Here is a 17,985-nt window from a genome sequence, read left to right as displayed (position 1 = left end):
CAACTTTATTTCTCGAACCAGGCAGTTTTGATGTTTAATATTATGATGTAAGATTATGTATTAGATGTGTTATCGAACATCGCACACGAGTTGGAATGTAGCCACGTGTGTTTTCAAACCGCTTTTCAACACTGTCCAGCACTGCTAAGCTGTCCTGTCCTGGACTCCTATATATGCTGTAGTGCTGGTGACTGTTGATGGGAAAGCTGACCAATTCTTTGCATCTTTTTGCTTTTATTTTTCAAAAGTGACACACGTCTGTTAAATGATAACTGCTATTATAAATTGCAGTAATACGCACAAAGCCAGTGTGGACCAATAGATGGAGTTTTTTTTAATGTAATTTTACCGTATATCATTTCTATTGCCTCAGTGTGGCCTGCACAGGTAACAACGATAACATGCTTGATTGCTTTTGTATTATTCGTGCACATTAACTGATATTTTAGTTCAAAAAACATTTTAAAATATCATCAGGTGATTATGATGTTTTTTTTTTTCTCTTCTCCTTCTCTTTAGTACATCAGTGGAGAGCGTTTTCATGCAGGTGGTGCAGAGCACAGCAGCGGTGGGTGATGGAGGGATGGGTGGTAGAGGAATGGAGGGATGGGTGATGGAGGAGTCACAGACAGTCTTGCAGCCACGCCCGGATGAAGGCCCGGTCCCTCTCCTCCATCTGCAAGCTCTGGCTCAGCTCCAGCAGGGCTTTGGCCAGGGAGACGAGGGAGGGGGGCGGTCTGGTTGCCGGGGGTTGCGGGTTCGAAGGGAGCCGCAGGCAGTGATGGAGGAGTCCCAGGGTCCGGTGCAGCCTTACCCGACCTGCCAGGAGGAACACTTCCTCTCTGCTGATGGACTGTCCGTTGGGTGGGACTGTGGTGCTCGCATCCTTTAGCTGATTGAGAGAGCACACGTGCATGCACACACACACACACACAAACACACACACACTGAGAATGTGTTTAAAGCTCTCACCTGTACACATTGGGTGTGTAACACTCACCTGTAACTCACTGGGAGTGTAACTCACTTGTGCACACTGGGTGCATAAAACTCATCTGTACACACTGGGTGTTTGCGGGTAACTCTCTAACCTGTACACACTGAGTGTGTAACTCTCACCTGTACACACTGGGTGTGTAACTCACCTGTACACACTGGGTGTGCTCAGGTAACTCACCTGTACACAGGTGCCCACGCTGAACCTGGCCTGGCAGCCCTTGGTGAGGAAGGTCACAAACATCCTGTCCTGTCCCAGGACGCGGACGCCCACGCTCTGGTTCAGGGACAGGAAGAGGGGCCGCAGGGCAGTGGGCGTGTCCAGGTGCCCGCTCCAGCGCCACCGCCTGACCCGGGCGCCCCTCTCGTCTGAGCACTGGCCTCCCGAAACGTCCATGCTCACCCTGCCCAGTACAGAGAAACCAGACGTGCTCCAAATCAGTTACCTTTACAGAAATCAGTCGAGCTCTGAATCGGTTACTGTTTCAAAAATCAGTCGTGCTCTGAATCGGTTACTGTTTCAGAAATCATACAAGCTCTGATTCGGTTATTGTTAAAGAAATCATAAAGGCTTTGAATCGGTCACTGTTACTGAAAGCTTTCAATCAGCTACTGTGCAACACATAAATCCAGTCAAGCTCCACATCACATATTGTTCAACACAGAAATCACAATCAACCACTGTGTAACACAGAAATCAGAGAAGCTCTGAATCAGTTTAACAGATAAGTCTGTTTTGCGTCAAATCATTTACTGTGAAAAAGAAAGGTCCTGTGTCAGAAACGTGAAGGTGTCCTGCTCACCATACATTGCCGTTTCTGTGGTAACAGGTGGCCCTGCCGTTGGATTGGAACAGGGCTCGGATGGGCGGATTGGGGGCGTGGTCGTCCTGTACGACGCAGACCATCTCCGCCTCGCCGTCCCCCACGGTGATGAGAAGGGCCAACCGGCCAGAGGGGTAGCTGTGTCCATGGCGATAAGGACAAGAGTGCACGCTGCACGGACCAAAATACTGAACACACCCCCATCCTCATTTCCCAAAACCTGATCTGCTTTACCTCACTCTTCACGGTTTCAACTTCATTCATGTATTTTGCTTGGTGTAGTAAAGTAGTTGAAACTGCCAATGAGAGCATGTGATAGGCTACTTGAAACTGCCAATGGAAACTGATTGGTCGTTGACAAACGTATTCTTGCGCACGCGCCAGCTGTGATTGGGCTGTTTCCAAGGATACAACACCTGGGCCGAACCGTCAGGAAACACGGTGAGGAACTTGTTCCCGTTGCCGTAGTATTTCTCTCTGAACCCAACGTTCTGCTGCGCAAAAAAAAAAAAAAAATGAAAACAAAAATTTTAAAAAGATTATTTGTCCAGACATTTGGAGGACAACTTTCTGAAACTTTTTGTTTTTGCTCAAGTTTTGTTTTCTCAAAAGTTCATGTTCTTTCCTGATGAAATAGAGATCAAGAGCTGGCTTTAAGGGAAGAGCAGCACTATCCTAACAGCAGTTCCATCCAGGATTTGATCCCATGACCTTCAGGTATTCCCTACAAAATCTTCAGTGCCATGTCAACTGAGTATTTTTATTCTAATACTGCAGATATTTCCCCTATTGTACGCATGTAAATGCTATTAAATGCTAATAGTCTTAAATTGTAATCGGTGGTGCTGAGCAAAACCCTATAATACAAATCAATGTCTAATTGGTCTTAAGAATTGGTTCATATGCCTTACATGTCATGCTCATCTCTCCCATGTCAATTGCGTGTCTGGCAAATGAGCAAATTCATGCTCTGCTCGTACCTTGTGATGTGCAATGCCGAACCCAAACACCCCCGGGCCCGTCAGGAAGTCCCCCTCTTCATGGTCGAGGTCCTCCACATTCCCAGAGTCCTGAGGGGCGCTCGTGTCCGCCTCCCTCGGCATGCAGCTGGAGAGTTGGAAGCTGATGGTCCTTGTGCCTGTGTGAGTGACAGGAGATTGTGATGTCACAGAGGTGCTGTGTGAGTGACAGGAGATTGCGATGTCACAGAGGTGCTGCGTGAGTGACAGGAGATTGCGATGTCACAGAGGTGCTGCGTGAATGACAGGAGACTATGATGTCACAGAGGTGCTGCGTGAGTGACAGGAGATTGTGATGTCACAGAGGTCACCCTCCCGGTTGTCCAGGACACACACTCACAGCTGTCACTGGGCACGATGGTGGGGTGGGTTGCCTGGAAGTACTGCTCCATGTCTCTCTCCTGCTGTCTGTGGATGTGGGGAAAAACAGATCAGGGGTGTCCAATCTTATCCAAAAAGGGCTGGAGTGGGTGCAGCTTTTTGTTTTAGCAAATTAGTTAATTTAGTTAATTAATTGAATCAGATGTCATAGTGCTGGGCTAAAACAAAAATCTACACCCACACCGGCCCTTTGCGGATAAGATTGGACACCCCTGATCTACACTTCTGATTCTGGACCAGCCTCAGCTTTTTACCACACAATGTTTGAGGTCATATTTAAGGCTGAGTTGACTAATCGTGAGTCAGTTCTTTGCGGGCAGAGTGAAAAACATTAACAGCTTTCTCGCCATGGTTCACAGACTAATTTAGCCACGATGTCATCACTCCCCGCCTCCAGGCCTCGCCTCCTCACCTGTGCTCCTCGTTCTCCCATGCCTTGAAGTTGAGCTCCTCCTCCTTGGTGGGGGCGTAGGGGGGGTTGGGGACCACCTCCTTCCCCTGGCCCAGTGTTTGTAGTAGCAGCCTCCACTCTTGGGCCAGAACCTCCACCAGGTTCTGGGCCTCAGGGCAGCAGAATCGCTGGGGACAGCCAAGAACGGAAGGGGGGTCACATGCGGTACCTGGGCCAGCCTTTCAGAGCTCTGACCATATACAAAAGAGACCTAACTCGCCTGATTACCCAAAACCAGGGCTGACCAATCCTGTTCCTGGAGATCTGCTACTGTCTTGTAGGTTTCCGTTTCAACCGTGAATTGGCACACCTGACTCTACCGATCAGCAGCTCAAAGAGAGATCTCTAGCTTTTGAAATGAGGTTTGCTTTGTCAAGGTTGAGGAGTGAAAACGTACTGGACAGTAGACCTCCAGGGACAGGATTGGGCAGCCCTGCCCAAAACCAACTTGAATCCTCTTGAGGGAAACAGAGAAATTTTAAGCAGTCTTGACCCAGGTTTTGTGGAACAAGAGATGCTAACTCGGCCTGCTTGTTAGATAGCGTACAGTGTGCCACCATTGGCCAGCTAATGGCTCAGTGTTTTCAAATTGGCCGTACGGTGGCCTGCAAGGGAACGGTTCAGACGACTCTCAAGAGAGGGAAGATGACGGGTGAATGGCCCCGGTGTGAGCAGACTGCTGCATTGCGAGCTTGTGGTTTGTGGCCTGGCAGGGGGCCCGTCGGTTGGTTGGGGGGCGCGCGGCCTGGTACCCGGGGTCTGGTTTCGGGGGAAGCGCTGCGGTTTACCTCGGGCTCTGCCGCCACGATGCTCAGGTCAGCAAGGCCCGGGAAGGGGCGTGCTGGCTGCCCACAGAATTCGCACAGGGCATGTGCATCTCCCAGCAGCTAAGGGGAATGGGGCCGGAACAAACAGAGAGAAGCTACTGTGACATCATCATTCAGTGCCAGCCTCGACAGGCAGAGTATCTCTAGATGCAGAGAGGCTCGTTGCCACTGTTTACAAGCGGTTGGAATGAGCCCTGGTCTCGTGTGATTGGACAGAGGACATGGGGAGGAGTACCTGAGGTGGAACTCTCGGGCCGTCCGTCGCTCGGTCCTGTGACTCCTGACGGAACCTCAGCACCGCTGGCATTCCGAGCTGAGGGAGCTGAGCACCGTCTAACACCTACACAGACACGCACACGCACACGCACACACACACACACACGAACATACATACATACATACACACACACACACACACGCACATACATACACACGCACACACACACACACAAACACACACACACACACACACGCACATACATACACACGCACACACACACACACACACACACACACACACATACACACACACAGTCATGTACATGCATGCACACACACACACAGTCATGTACAGATATAGCCAGATGCAAGCAAACCCACAATGGATGACAGACAGGCAGGCAGACAGACAGACACACATGGATAGATGGCACATGGGAATATACCTTTTCTGCTGCAGTGTCATGTCAAACATGTGCTGCATGCTTGCTTTAATAAATTGTGTAAAAGTTCCCTTTTTCTTCTTTCTTTATCAGAACCCGGAACTGTGCTCTGGATTTCCTTTGACAGGAAGCTCAGCTGCCTTATCTATGTGCCACAACTCTGCGATTTACTGTCAGGGTTACAGGCGTCACGCGACACTGCATCCTTACGTGGTTTATCACTGAAGAGCAGCAGATCTCTCTCTGTTTCTTATCTGAGCAGGTAGGCAGAGAATCTGAAGACAAAAAAAACACAAAAATATCCACTGAGATACGCTGCATCATACTACAGCTCAGATGGTCCACGAGCTGCCTCTGCAGGAGGCGTCTTTAGGGAACGTCTTGGGCCTGAAAACATCACGCGCTTAAATATTTTCATCTACCACTGTTGACTTTGACTCTGGGTCCTCGTTTATGAAAATGTTCTCAGATTTAGATCATTTTCCAAGTCGTGCTTATGCTTTATTTCTGAAAAAATATCAGACTGAGAAAAAGTTGCCTACTTTGGGCGTGTGTCCTACTCGCCTGTGACAAATAAATCTAAAATGAACTTCAGCTTTATAATTACCATGTCTTGTGAATGTGGCCAATAACAGATTGAAATTGATTATCAATGTCAGGGTCTTAAAGAGCAAACACAGTGCAATTTGAGGATTCCCATGCCATCCTGAAATGGGCAGTACTTCCAAGTAACCATCAGGTAATTACTTGCATCCAGTATAAACTATACAGAGAAATATGATCAAATTTTTAATAATTGAACCCCTGATTTGGACAAACTGGGAGAAACTGCAGGCCACCCAGGTCAGGAAAATCTGCCAGGCATTTTGGTGAACCCTGGAGATAGGTCACCTTTCCACAGAACGCTGCCTGAGCACTACATGTATGCAACCTATGCAATTTAACTTGAATACTACCTGGAAATATACCTTATAAATGCATATATTCATAACTTTTTTTTTTTTTTTTTTTACTTTAACACCCTAATGAATAAACAAATGTAATCTTAATGCTAATTATTCCTTTTCGCTTTTTCAGAAATCCTCAGCCTGGTCCTCGTCCTCATTCATTTTCGCCCTGTTAGAGGCTGGTGCCTCGTTACCTGTACCGGCAGCGGTGGGCGCCTCCCTCTGTTCCCCTGCGCTGGCCTCGGCTGTGACATCATCACCGTGGGCCCCAGATTCGCGGCTCTGGGGAATTCCCGCTTCTTCCTCCATCGCGGGACGTCCCCGACGGTTCGGGCACCCCCCACCCCTCACCCTCTCTGTATTGGCAGGCTGTCCTGTAAGATTTTCTCTCCTCCGCAGTCACCTCTACAGTCACGGGTCTCGGTCCATTCAAAGGCACTGCGTGTATGTACAGAAGCATTCCTCCTGCACTGGTCTAGGAAGTTATGTGAAGAGTGCACTGTCCTGCTTAGGTGTTGACAGTATCCTTGGAGATGGAGTGAGGGAGGGAGGGAGGGAGGGAGGAAGGGGGGAGGTGGTGGGGGCTGTGGTTGTTAAGGGTTTTCTATTTCTAATTGACAACAAGCGGAATGCGGGTTGCAGTCCGCTCAAAAGCAAAGTTCAGACAGATAAGGTGGTTGGCAATGTTTTGGCAGAGAGAGAGACTGTGCATTCTTTCTGCAGTGATTGTGTGTGTGTTCGGCACCTTTGCCGCTTGATTTCACTTGATTATTTCACTTATGCTACCTGATTTAGTGTCAGTATGACCTTTTCTTTCTCTCTCTCTCCCTCCCTCCCTCTTTCTTTCTCTCTCTCTCTCACTCCCACTCTCACTCCGCACACACACACACAGACACGCACACACACACCTAGGTTTCGGCTGAGTAGTAGACGGAGATCTGGTCACTGTTGTCGGTTAACAGCCCCCCATATAACGCTGCGTCATTGCTGATTATGTTGAGAGTGGCCAGGTGAGTGACCTCACAGGTGTACAGTACACTGCCTGCCTTTCACCTGCTTCAGCACGGGGGCTCCTGAGCACGCTGTGGCTACCTGGCCAAAGGCTCATAAACTGACGAGTAATTGTGGCGAGATGTAGGCCAACGTCCTGTGCATTAACGACTCTGAGCATGTGTAACGTACGGACGTGCATTTTTATTTTAAGGTTCAAGTATCAGTTACGAGCGTAATGTCACAGTAGAGAAACAAATCTGCAGACACACCTCCCCTCTAACACAACACAACGCAACATCACTGAAATGCCTGGGTTTGCAGCGAAATCCGACAACCCGAAAAAAAACAGGCATTTGATGTGGTCCGAGTGCGACGGTCTTGCGTACGAGCCTTCGTCACGCGCCCCGCTCAAGATAACCGTGGAAACGATGTCTCTCTGTTTCCATCCTCTCTTTCAGGAGTGTGGGCTGTGTGGCTTTTGTTCAACAAACAGTTTCTGCACTGCATGTCGCTGGTCTTAATACTGCAGGGGGATATTTTGCATACTTATTTACATGTTTTTTTCTAAACAATTTTCTTTCTAAACACTTCCTGTCAGGCACATAGGTTTTGGGGGGAAGGGGGGCAGAGAGAAACCTTTTTGATATGAATTAATAAGTGTGGCACGGCGGTGCGGTGGGCAGCACTGTCGCCTCACAGCAAGAGGACAGGCTCCAGCACGCCCGCGACCCTGCTCAGGATAAGCGGGTGTAGATAACGGATGGATGGATGTGAATGAATAGTCTCGCTCAGTCAGAGACCAGGTGATCCAGCAGCGTGTCTCCCCCCGTAGGCAAACTGAAACCCGGGCCTGTTGTTTCCTGTTGGTTCATACTGCAGGCTTCACTGTGAAAGTGGCGTGTTCTGCTTTTCTGTGGTTGCCGCAGTTGTCACGCTCTGGAACGGATTCAGACCGTTCAGTTTTACCAGTCAGAGGCCCTGAAAGTGTCCCGTTGTACAGACTCCATCACGCTGCCCGTCAGGACCGAGGTGATTGGTTTCTTGAGTTCAGGCCTCTGTTTTTGAGGAGGAGGGCTTTCGGACATAGCATGAAGACACCGGTGGGTGTCAGTCCTGGGCCAAATAATTATAAAAAATTCTTAAAACCTTTAGGCATCAGTAAAAATTCCTTCAGATTGCTGGCAGTTTAAATATGTATATATATATATTTTTTTACAAATATTCCAAACAACTACATTTCACATTTCATTTTAACATTCAAAGTACATTCTGTAGTTCTAATATGTCCTTGACCAAGGTCTGATGACTTGACAGCAGCTGGGCCCAGTTGCACTGAGCCTGGATTTTTTTTTTGTATGGGGCCTCAAGGGGCCTCAAGGTGCCTCACAGAGGTCTACAAGGGCCTCAAGGGGCCGGACGGGGGCCTCAAGGGGGCCTAACAGATGGGAGGGAGGTTTTCATGTCCTGGGTAGGCGCAGAACTGTTCCCTTTGGGTCGGAAGGCCTGCTTCAGCCTCTGGCGGAAGGAGCGTGAGAAGTGGAAGTAGAGGACGGGGTTGAAGCAGACGTGCAGGACGGCCAGCAGCAGGGTGGCCTCCTTGGCCAGGTAGAGGTGGTTCCACTGGGGGCAGTCGTGGATCGGCCGGCCCTGGGTGAGGGTGTAGGGCGTCCGCACGGCGTGGTACGGCACAAAGCAGACCACGTAGGCCAGGGTTACCGTGGCGACGTGGCGGGCGGTGCGGCGGGCGTCGAGCCACCTGCCGTCGGCCCCGTGACGCCGATGGTGGTTGGCCCACAGCCGCCGCAGCGCCAGCCCGTTGGCAGCGAGCACGGCGAGCGAGGCGTTCAGGAAGATGCCCGTGCCCAGGAAGCTGGCCAGCCTGTGCCAGTGCAGCCCCTCCTCCCGCTTCAGCTCGGCGCACCTCAGCCACTGCTTCTCCGGGACGTCCCGGGTGGGGATGGCCATGTTGGGCACCATGATGAAGAGCACCAGCGCCCACGCCACCGCCGACAGCACCCGGGCCAGGCCGGGCTCCCGGGCGCAGCGCAGCCGGGGACTCTGGGAAATCTGCAGGTAGCGGTCGGCGCTCACCAGGGCGAGGAGGAGCAGGGAGACGTACAGGCTGATGTAGACCACCACGGCCGAGGCCTGGCAGTGGAACACCTGGAGCCCCCAGGAGGCCACGCCCAGGCTGGTGGCGATTTTGAAGGGCAGGGCCAGCGTGAGCAGGAGGGCGGAGACCAGCAGGTTGAGCAGGTAGACGTCGATGCTCCTCCGGTCGCCGCGGCAACGCGCCACCCCCCACAGGGCGGTCAGCGTGCCCCCCAGCCCCACCAGGAAGGCCAGGGCGTAGAGGACGGTGAAGGGCGCCGTGCTGCCGCTGGGCCGGCAGCTGACCGTTGAGTTCACAGCCTCCATCGCCGGATCACTGGAGCAGGGGGAGGTGGGGGGGGGAGGGGCTTTAAAAAAAAAAGAAAAAAAAATATTCAAAATGGAGGCCTGAGAAAGGAAACAATGAGTGCAGAAGCGTCAGCCACGATGCGGTCAGCTTGAACAGCCTGCCTACACACAGACTCGCTAGCATGGCGTGTTTAGCGAGACGAGCTGCACACTGTCGTGCCGTGGAGCGGAGAGCCATTGACGTTCGATCAGAATACATGACTTCCACTTTGACATGGCATAATTTAACACATTCCCATGATGGACAATTCCTTTATAGCTCTTCTTTTATATTTGACCTAGTGTAAACTATTTGGATGGAATGGGATAACTGGGTGGATGCTACTGTACACTTGTAGTTTCATGAATGTTAAATTACTGTATATGGTCCTGTCATAACACCTCCAAAAGAGAGACCCCAAATGAAGTAAAAAAAAAACACATCTTAACCCTTTGAGTGTTCATGGTCGTGCGGCAGCCACGCAAGGACAGAACGCGCTGTGTTTGCCAGGAACATGTACAGTATGTTCTGTTCTATAGAGGTCCTTTCACAGCCATTTGTAATACTACACTTACAGACCGCAGGATAAATGGATAACAAATAGCCTTTCTGACCACTATGCGTTAGAAAGCGAGACGGCGAGAGAGAGAGCGAGCCAGCCAGCCACCGAGAGAGAGAGAGAGAGAGAGAGAGAGAGAGAGAGAAAGATTGAAACATAAGGGACACGAGGTACAGACAGCGAACGGAGAGATAGAGAGAAAGCAGCGGGGAGTGATAGAAGGTGAGCGCGTACCAGACGGAGGGGTCCCCAGGGTGTCCCGCGTGGAGCTGAAGCAGAGCCTCTCTCTCTCCCTCTCTTTCTCTTTGTCTCACTCTCTCTTTCTGTCTGTCTCTCTTCCTTTCTCTCTCTGTCTCTGTCTCTCTTCCCCCCTCTCTCTCTCTCTCGCTGTCTGTCTCTTTCTCCCTCTCTCTATGTCTCTCTCTCTCTCCCTCTCTCTCTCTCTCTCTCTCCCTCTCTCTCTCTCTCTCTCTCTCTCTCTCTCTCTCTCCCCTCTCTCTCTCTCTCCCTCTCTCTCTCTGTCGTGCGTACAGTACCCAGCCTCCCTCTGCACTGGGGCCCTGTCGTGTCACTGTGGAGGCGGCATGCGGTCTCCTCTTCCTGTAGACGAAAACCCCCCCCCCCACCGCTGAACACATCATCACATCCCTCACTGCTCGGAGTGGCACGAAACCCCAAACAACCCCCTCCACCCCCCCCCAGCACCCCCCCCCCATATATATACATTTTTTATTTATTGAAAATCTGTCCAATGTGGAGAATTATAATCCCATACAGACCAATAAGAAGCAGACATTACAGACGGTGCATAAATCGGACTGGTGACCTGTCCAGGGTGTATTAAACCACTAACCACACACCCAGTTTACAGTTTACTCTGGTGTTTTTCCGTGAGCATAAATACAGGACAGAAGTTGCACAGGAAGAGGAAGTGACACGCACATATATCTATACACGAATATCTAAAACTTGTGTAGATGAGTGTGAGTGTGAGTGTGGAGATGGAGACCGACTGATAGGACAGGAAGCACCCCTGAACACACACACACACACTGTGTCACCATTACCACACAATACACACCAACATGCTCACCACTGTACATACACACACACACACACTGCTTCCACCACTGTTACACACACACACACACACACACACTGCTTCCACCACTGTTACACACACACACACACACACACACACACACTGCATCCACCACTGTTACACACACACACATACACACACACACACTGCTTCCACCACTGTTACACACACACACACTGCTTCCACCACTATTACACATACACACGCACACACACTGCTTCCACCACTGTTACACACACACACTGCTTCCACCACTGTTACACATACACACACTCACACACACACACACTGCTTCCACCACTATTACACATACACACATACGCACACACACTGCTTCCACCACTGTTACACACACACACACACACACTGCTTCCTCCACTGGTAAATGGTAAATGGACTGCATTTATATAGCGCTTTTATCCAAAGCGCTTTACAATTGATGCCTCCCATTCGCCAGAGCAGTTAGGGGTTAGGGGTTAGGTGTCTTGCTCAAGGACACTTCGACACACCCAGGGCGGGGTTTGAACCGGCAACCCTCCGACTGCCAGACAATCAGGCTTACCTCCTGAGCTATGTCACACACACACACTGCTTCCACCACTGTTACACATACACATTCTTGACACACACGCATACTCGCACACACATCCGCCACTGTTACACATACACATGCTAAACACACACACATACGCACACACACACACACACACACAACACACACACTCAAAACAGAAACTCACAGGCAAATGCTCATCATTCAACACAGGCACATGCAGAAAAAGGGTATTTCTTGTTTATTGAAGATATTCAACACTGTATACAAAGACAAAGACACTTTATACAAAGAGAATAAAAATGCATGCGTTGGGGGGTCCATTATGATTATTGGCGGAAACCTCCCACAATCGCTATTCCCCCTCTGCTCCTGTGAAATGACAATATCCTGCCCCCCCACCCTCCCACCCAGAGAAGAACTCTACAGCCAGACGTAGTGCAGATTGCTGGAGAAGACAATTCTCAGAATTTCCAGGAGGTGGCAGTGTAGCCTGGAACAACAACCCTTGTTCCATTAGCGCTGAAGAGAATCAGAAAAAGAGTGGCCACATTGTTCATTTTGGGAAGTCATTTTGGATTTGCAATTAATAGAATGAAATCATGGTTTAAATTTGTTTCAGATCAAGACTGCAGGGCTTTAAAGGTTCATCCATCTGTGATCAAGTCACAAATGCATGAAGAATTTGTAGAATGACACAATAAGATATTCACTCTCAGAGCAATTCAAAGCAGAGATCCCTTCTCTTTGTGCCACATCAAGAGCTCATCCATAATATCGGAGAAACAGACAGGAACAACACAGACACTGTGTATCTTTGTTACACTCTGGCTCTCAACAGCACGTGAGGAAACACGTTTAACATTTTACTTCACGGGATGATTTTTTTTCTCCCCCGCTGACGGCTGACATGAGGCCAGTGAATGAGAGAGAGAGAGAGAGAGAGAGAGAGAGATTGCGTGATTTGCTGACCCCTCCTCCTCCGCTGATGCATATGCGAATGTCCTGCCATTGTATCGCACGGCACGCGCTTTTCAATGGAACACCACGAGCTTCGATGAGCCTTCCCTCCAGTGATATCACGTGTACCCCGAAATGTGTTCGCCTGCGCTACTAAATCGGTTTTAAAGTTTACTGCATATATAGCAAACCTGATCTAAAAAAAACTATGTTAAAATCGATTGTAATGCATATATGATACATTTCGAAGTTTTCAGGGATACATGCAAGCGTCAGTGGCACGTGCGCTGCACGTGCAGCTGTGCGCGACAGTTCAGGCAGTTATACACAGATTATTTTGGAAAATGCTGCAGGTGTCATAATCTGGAGTCGCTTCGTCCCCCTGTCGTACTAAAAACGCTTATTTTCTTCTTGTCTCTTGCTGTGCGTCCAATCTAAATTATGCACCGTGACACATGCCGCTCCCCGAAACTACCCTTCTACTAACTGTTCATGGTTGGTTTACCATCGATGCAGAACTAATCACCAGTGAGAACGGACGCCACGTGAGATAGATCCAGTCGTACACATTCAATTAGTTATTTAATCGCGTTAAGTAACAACACGAAGGAAGGGGGAAGAGAGCAGAGCGTGAGCGCCCGTAAGCGGTACAAGTTTCACGCTCGAGATCAAGCGGCTGACACGTGCGTTCACAGTCCTGGCGCTTTTCCAATATTAGCACCGGATTGCTCTCCGTCCAGAGTCTCCAGACGCGAGTGTCCCGTTAATAAACGCAGCCGACAGATTTCTTCTGCGCGGTAAACCGCAAACTACTAGACCACAAAAATGAGATCAAATTGTACAATTGCATTTCTGCTTGTGGTGATTGGTGCCTACTACGTTTATTTACCGATTCCAGGGGAAATTGAACAAAAATGGAAACTAATGATCACGGACAGCTTCTTCAGAAGTCTCAGCCACCTGGTACGTTTACATGCTGAATTGCACGTGTTCCCGTGTTTCTGGTTTATCGAGCCGAAGTCTTTGTTTCAGGCTTCATGGTAATCGCTATTGCTTTCTTTTCTGTCGGCATCAATGCGACCTGGGTTCGTGATAATAGATCATGTTCGACCGCGTATTTTTCTAAAATTTTGTGACCTTTCTCAGATACTTATTTCACATGAATGAATGCGAATGCTCACTCGTTAAGCGACAGGCCTGTACGTAAGTTCATTTGATTAGATTTTTTTTTGGTGTTAACCTTAATCGTCTTCTTTACACTGAAACTATCCGAATTTCGGAAGTGTAAATGCGTTATTGCTATTGGTATGTATTCGGTGCATTAGGTTATGTTACGCTGTTTCTGATGAGGAAAGGTACGCATATCCCCACCTATTCGGCTTTATTGCCATGAAAAATAAGATTCTCCCAAATATGTTACAGGCATTGTGTTTGCAGTGATAACAAAACATAAGAATGGGGAGTAAAGAGGAAATGCCAATCAATAATAGTATATCAACAAATCATAGAAATATAGTAAAAGGTAACCCCACTCTCTCCACACACACACACACACAATCACCAGAATTCACAACAGTAAGTATATCAGTACAGTAATAACTAACAAAAACTTTACTGCACATCAGCTGCTTGTTCACTGTCAGACAGTCTCAGTCTGTCTCTTACTTGCATTGCATTGCATTTATTTAGCAGAATGAGAGGCGTCAATCGTAAAGCGCTTTGGATAAAAGCGCTATATAAATGCAGTCCATTTACCATTTACCATTCACACGGTGAACATTATTCTGACCTAACCTACGCTAAGTCAAAACTTGGGGGCAGTACGAGCTACAACATTAGGACAATAATACTAAGTACAATAAGTGCTGGGACTCTCTCTCTCTCTCTCTCTCTCTCCCTGTCCCTGTCACCATGTTCTTCCAGGCAGACTTCAGTGAACTCCTGGGCCTGAAGGACTACATGGGAGTTATGATGCTCATCACCGTCATGGAGACGGTCGCCCCGGCGACCGACAGGCGCGTGCGGGTGACGGAGGAGGTGTTCGACGGGGTGGACGTGGTGGTGTACCGGCCCGGCCAGCAGGGCGGCTCCAGGGAGCTGCGGAGAGCCGTCATCTACCTGCACGGAGGAGGGTGGTGTCTGGGGAGCTCTAGTGAGTGACTCCAAACACACTGATGCACACACACACGCATGCACATGTACACACACACACACGAACGTGCACGCATGCACGTGCCCGCACACACACACACACGAACGTGCACGCATGCACGTGCCCGCACACACACACACCAATGTGCCCGCATGCACACACGCACACACACCAACGTGCCCGCATGCGCACACACACACAAATACACACACGGACACACACACACTCGCTCATGCACACACATGCACGCTCACACGCACACGCTCACATTATGATAACATTATGCACCGAAGGACGTGCCGATTTTAAATGAAAACTCACATCCTTAATGTCACACCTTTTAAAGGCAGTTCTTTCTTTCTTTCTTTCTTTCTTTCCCTCCCCCTCCCTCCCTCCCTCCCTCCTCCCTTCAGGAATGGAACCATATGATCTCCTTGCCAGGAAGATGGTTGTCGAGCTGAACGCAGTTGTCATTTCTGTGGAGTAAGCACATCACGTCGTTTATTTACTTATTTTCTACTGTCCGTTTTTTTATGATCTCCTACTTCTTCTACTGTTGTCTAAGGGCTCAGCCCATTCCAGCCCAGTGCCCACCCCCTCTCCAATGCCCGCGAAAATACCAAATGGTTGCCCCTGTCCCGTAGAAGGCAGGACGTTGCATATTTTAACCAGTAGGACATGTCTGGAGTGGAATGCCCTTCTGTCCCCTCCTGACATCCCAAATTGTGAGTGCTCTCCGGTCCCAAATGTGAGGAATCGGATAAATAACTACCTTTAAATTGTGTCAGATGATTAAATCAGATATTAGACGTTGGAGAAGCCACACGCTGCTCATGTTTTGGGAACCGAGCTGAAGATCTTATTGGCCTCCTCAGAGCTGGCTCTGGGACACAGTGAGGCTCTCTGTGGTTCTGATAGCTGCAGATTCTTTTCGGGACATTTTCCCTGTGGTCAGATCCAAAAGGTGCACTCGAAATTTTCCGTAACCTCACAATTGGACAAGAGTTGAACCTGGCTGGGATTGTAAATTTTTGGACAAATAGCCTCTTTGCTCCTCTCCTTCAGCACTTCAGCGGCCCTGGGGGGGGTACAGATCCTCTTTATTCACATCTCTGGACCCCCCCCCCCTCCCCCCGCAGGTACCGCCTGGCCCCTGCGCACCCCTTCCCCGCCCCGTTTGAGGACGTGTACCGGGGGGTCCGGTACTTCCTGCGGGACCGCGTCCTGGCCCGATACTCGGTGGACCCCACCCGAATCGCCGTGTCGGGGGACAGCGCCGGCGGGAACCTGGCGGCCGCCGTGGCTCAGAAGGTACCGCCGTCTTCATCGTCGTTGTCCTCTTCCTCGGCCTTGCTTCGGGGCTCCCTAGACTGGGCAGAATTGTTTCCTTCGCTGCCTCTGAGTCACTGAATTGAGCGCGTGGTAAAACTCTTTCCCCACAGAATGGGAAACGTTCCTCCCCTTCAGAGACTGTGGTTTTGTTTCGTTTTCTCGTTGGCGTGTGAATTCAGCCGCGCGTCCGTCTCCCTGGTGCTCATGCCTAATTTATGACCCCCTGGTGTTCGTGGGTAACAAGCATTACAGAGCCTCATCCATAAATCATACGCAAATACATAAATCTGTGCTCATATTACAGGTGAGTTGTTTTACAGGATTGTGCTGCTCCAGAATGAAGTAATAATCCTCACTCTGTTGATATAATGGTTAAAGACTATCCTTTCGCTTTTACTTATATTTATTTGAACCCATGGCATATATATGGCTATATCGCTCTGTGCACTACACCACTGTGCACATGATCATATTAAATATCTCGTCAAAGAATGTAATATTTGTATGCAAAATACCACAAAACACAGATATTTTTGTCTTCTCGTCTTTTCACGATGCACGAAATGATGATGCACAAACTCCATAATTACACGAAACAAACAGGAAGGCAATAATAATGATTATATATATATATATATATATATATATATATATGAGAGAGAGAGAGAGAGAGAAGAAGGGAACATTGTTGCTGTTGCTGGTGTAGTGTTTTGACTGGAGTGTGGTTGTCATGGTGTTCTTACATTGTTTCGTTGCCCGTAGCTGCAGCAGGAGCCCGGCCAGCAGGTGGCGCTAAAGGCACAGGCTCTGCTGTACCCCGTCCTGCAGGCCCTGGACCTCAACACCCCGTCCTACCGGCAGAACCAGGACATGCCCATCCTGCCCCGCACCCTGATGGTGCGCTTCTGGAGCGAGTACTTCACCAGCGACAAGACGCTGTTCCACGCCATGATGACCAACTCCCACAACCACCCCGAGAACGCCCACCTGCTCAAGTTCGTCAACTGGAGCTCGCACCTGCCCGAGAGCTTCCGCGGGGCGTACCGGTACAGCGCCCCGGAGGCGGCAGCGGCGGCGGGGGCGGGGGGGGCAGCGGCGGAGGTTCCGGTTTCGGTTCCGACCGGCGCGGACCCGTCCCGGCCCTTCCGGGCCGTGGCGGACCCCCGGGCGTCGCCCCTGCTGGCCCAGGACGGGGGCCTGCGGCTGCTGCCCAAGGCCTACATCCTGACGTGCGAGTACGACGTGCTGCGGGACGACGGCGTGATGTACGCCACCCGCCTGCGCGGCGCCGGCGTCAACGTCACGCACCGCCACTACGCCGCCGGCTTCCACGGCGCCCTCATGTTCACCGTCTGGCCCGCCGACTTCCAGATCGCGCACCGGATGACCGAGGACTACGTCGGCTGGCTGAGGGAGAACCTGTAGCCCCGCCCCTCACCCCCTCCCTCCCCCCCCCCTTCCCCCTTCCTCCCCCCCACTTCCTGTCTCCCAGGGCAACTACAGGGCCTCCAACAACAGCCTGTTAGGAGTCCATTGCTGCTGTTATTATGAACCGCGTTTTTTTTATTGTCTTGTAAAACATTTGTTTATGAAATGTGTTTGGCTGCTTCAGTTGTTGTCGTGTTGTTCTCTAACTTATATGTCCCACGCCAGTTCGGTCGCGTAGTTTCTTTAACCTGTTGCACATTCTGTGTTTCTCGAAACTATTTTTTTTTTATTTCAAACGAACACCAGGATTTTCTTTATATTATTTTCTGATGATTTTTTAATAAACAAAAAAAGGAATA

The 17,985-nt window shown here is 49.9% G+C and overlaps 3 protein-coding genes across 6 annotated transcripts; 1 reads left to right on the top strand and 2 right to left on the bottom strand.

Annotated features, from left to right (window-relative positions):
- Positions 1-214: 214 nt before the first annotated feature.
- LOC135258210 (glutamate-rich protein 6) lies at positions 215-6,618 on the bottom strand. Of its 3 annotated transcripts, none has more exons than XM_064341516.1 (11): positions 6,308-6,618; positions 5,371-5,435; positions 4,734-4,838; positions 4,460-4,558; positions 3,633-3,799; positions 3,180-3,247; positions 2,801-2,958; positions 2,232-2,314; positions 1,800-1,958; positions 1,178-1,400; positions 215-892 (listed from the first exon to the last, which is right to left on the bottom strand). In XM_064341516.1, exons 1-11 carry the CDS (start codon positions 6,414-6,416, stop codon positions 623-625), a joined length of 1,506 nt encoding a protein of 501 aa, XP_064197586.1. In that variant the 5' UTR covers positions 6,417-6,618; the 3' UTR covers positions 215-622. The 3 variants fall into 3 exon arrangements, with proteins under 3 accessions (XP_064197586.1, XP_064197585.1, XP_064197587.1); XM_064341515.1 differs by having other exon boundaries at positions 6,302-6,617; XM_064341517.1 differs by lacking the exon at positions 4,460-4,558 and having other exon boundaries at positions 6,302-6,618.
- A 663-nt stretch (positions 6,619-7,281) lies between these two features.
- Positions 7,282-9,551, bottom strand: LOC135258211 (G-protein coupled receptor 171-like). Its single transcript, XM_064341518.1, has one exon. It carries the CDS (start codon positions 9,516-9,518, stop codon positions 8,526-8,528), a length of 993 nt encoding a protein of 330 aa, XP_064197588.1. The 5' UTR covers positions 9,519-9,551; the 3' UTR covers positions 7,282-8,525.
- A 3,544-nt stretch (positions 9,552-13,095) lies between these two features.
- On the top strand, positions 13,096-17,985 carry LOC135258209 (arylacetamide deacetylase-like). 2 transcript variants are annotated; one of them, XM_064341512.1, is made up of 5 exons: positions 13,096-13,677; positions 14,638-14,866; positions 15,280-15,349; positions 16,006-16,177; positions 16,961-17,985. In XM_064341512.1, exons 1-5 carry the CDS (start codon positions 13,540-13,542, stop codon positions 17,621-17,623), a joined length of 1,272 nt encoding a protein of 423 aa, XP_064197582.1. In that variant the 5' UTR covers positions 13,096-13,539; the 3' UTR covers positions 17,624-17,985. The 2 variants fall into 2 exon arrangements, with proteins under 2 accessions (XP_064197582.1, XP_064197583.1); XM_064341513.1 differs by lacking the exon at positions 13,096-13,677 and adding an exon at positions 13,863-13,913.

This window comes from Anguilla rostrata, chromosome 6 (assembly GCF_018555375.3).
Source record: "Anguilla rostrata isolate EN2019 chromosome 6, ASM1855537v3, whole genome shotgun sequence".
Lineage (NCBI taxonomy): Eukaryota > Metazoa > Chordata > Actinopteri > Anguilliformes > Anguillidae > Anguilla > Anguilla rostrata.
Note: the sequence above shows the minus strand (reverse complement) of the source record. Positions and strands in the feature narration are given on the sequence as shown.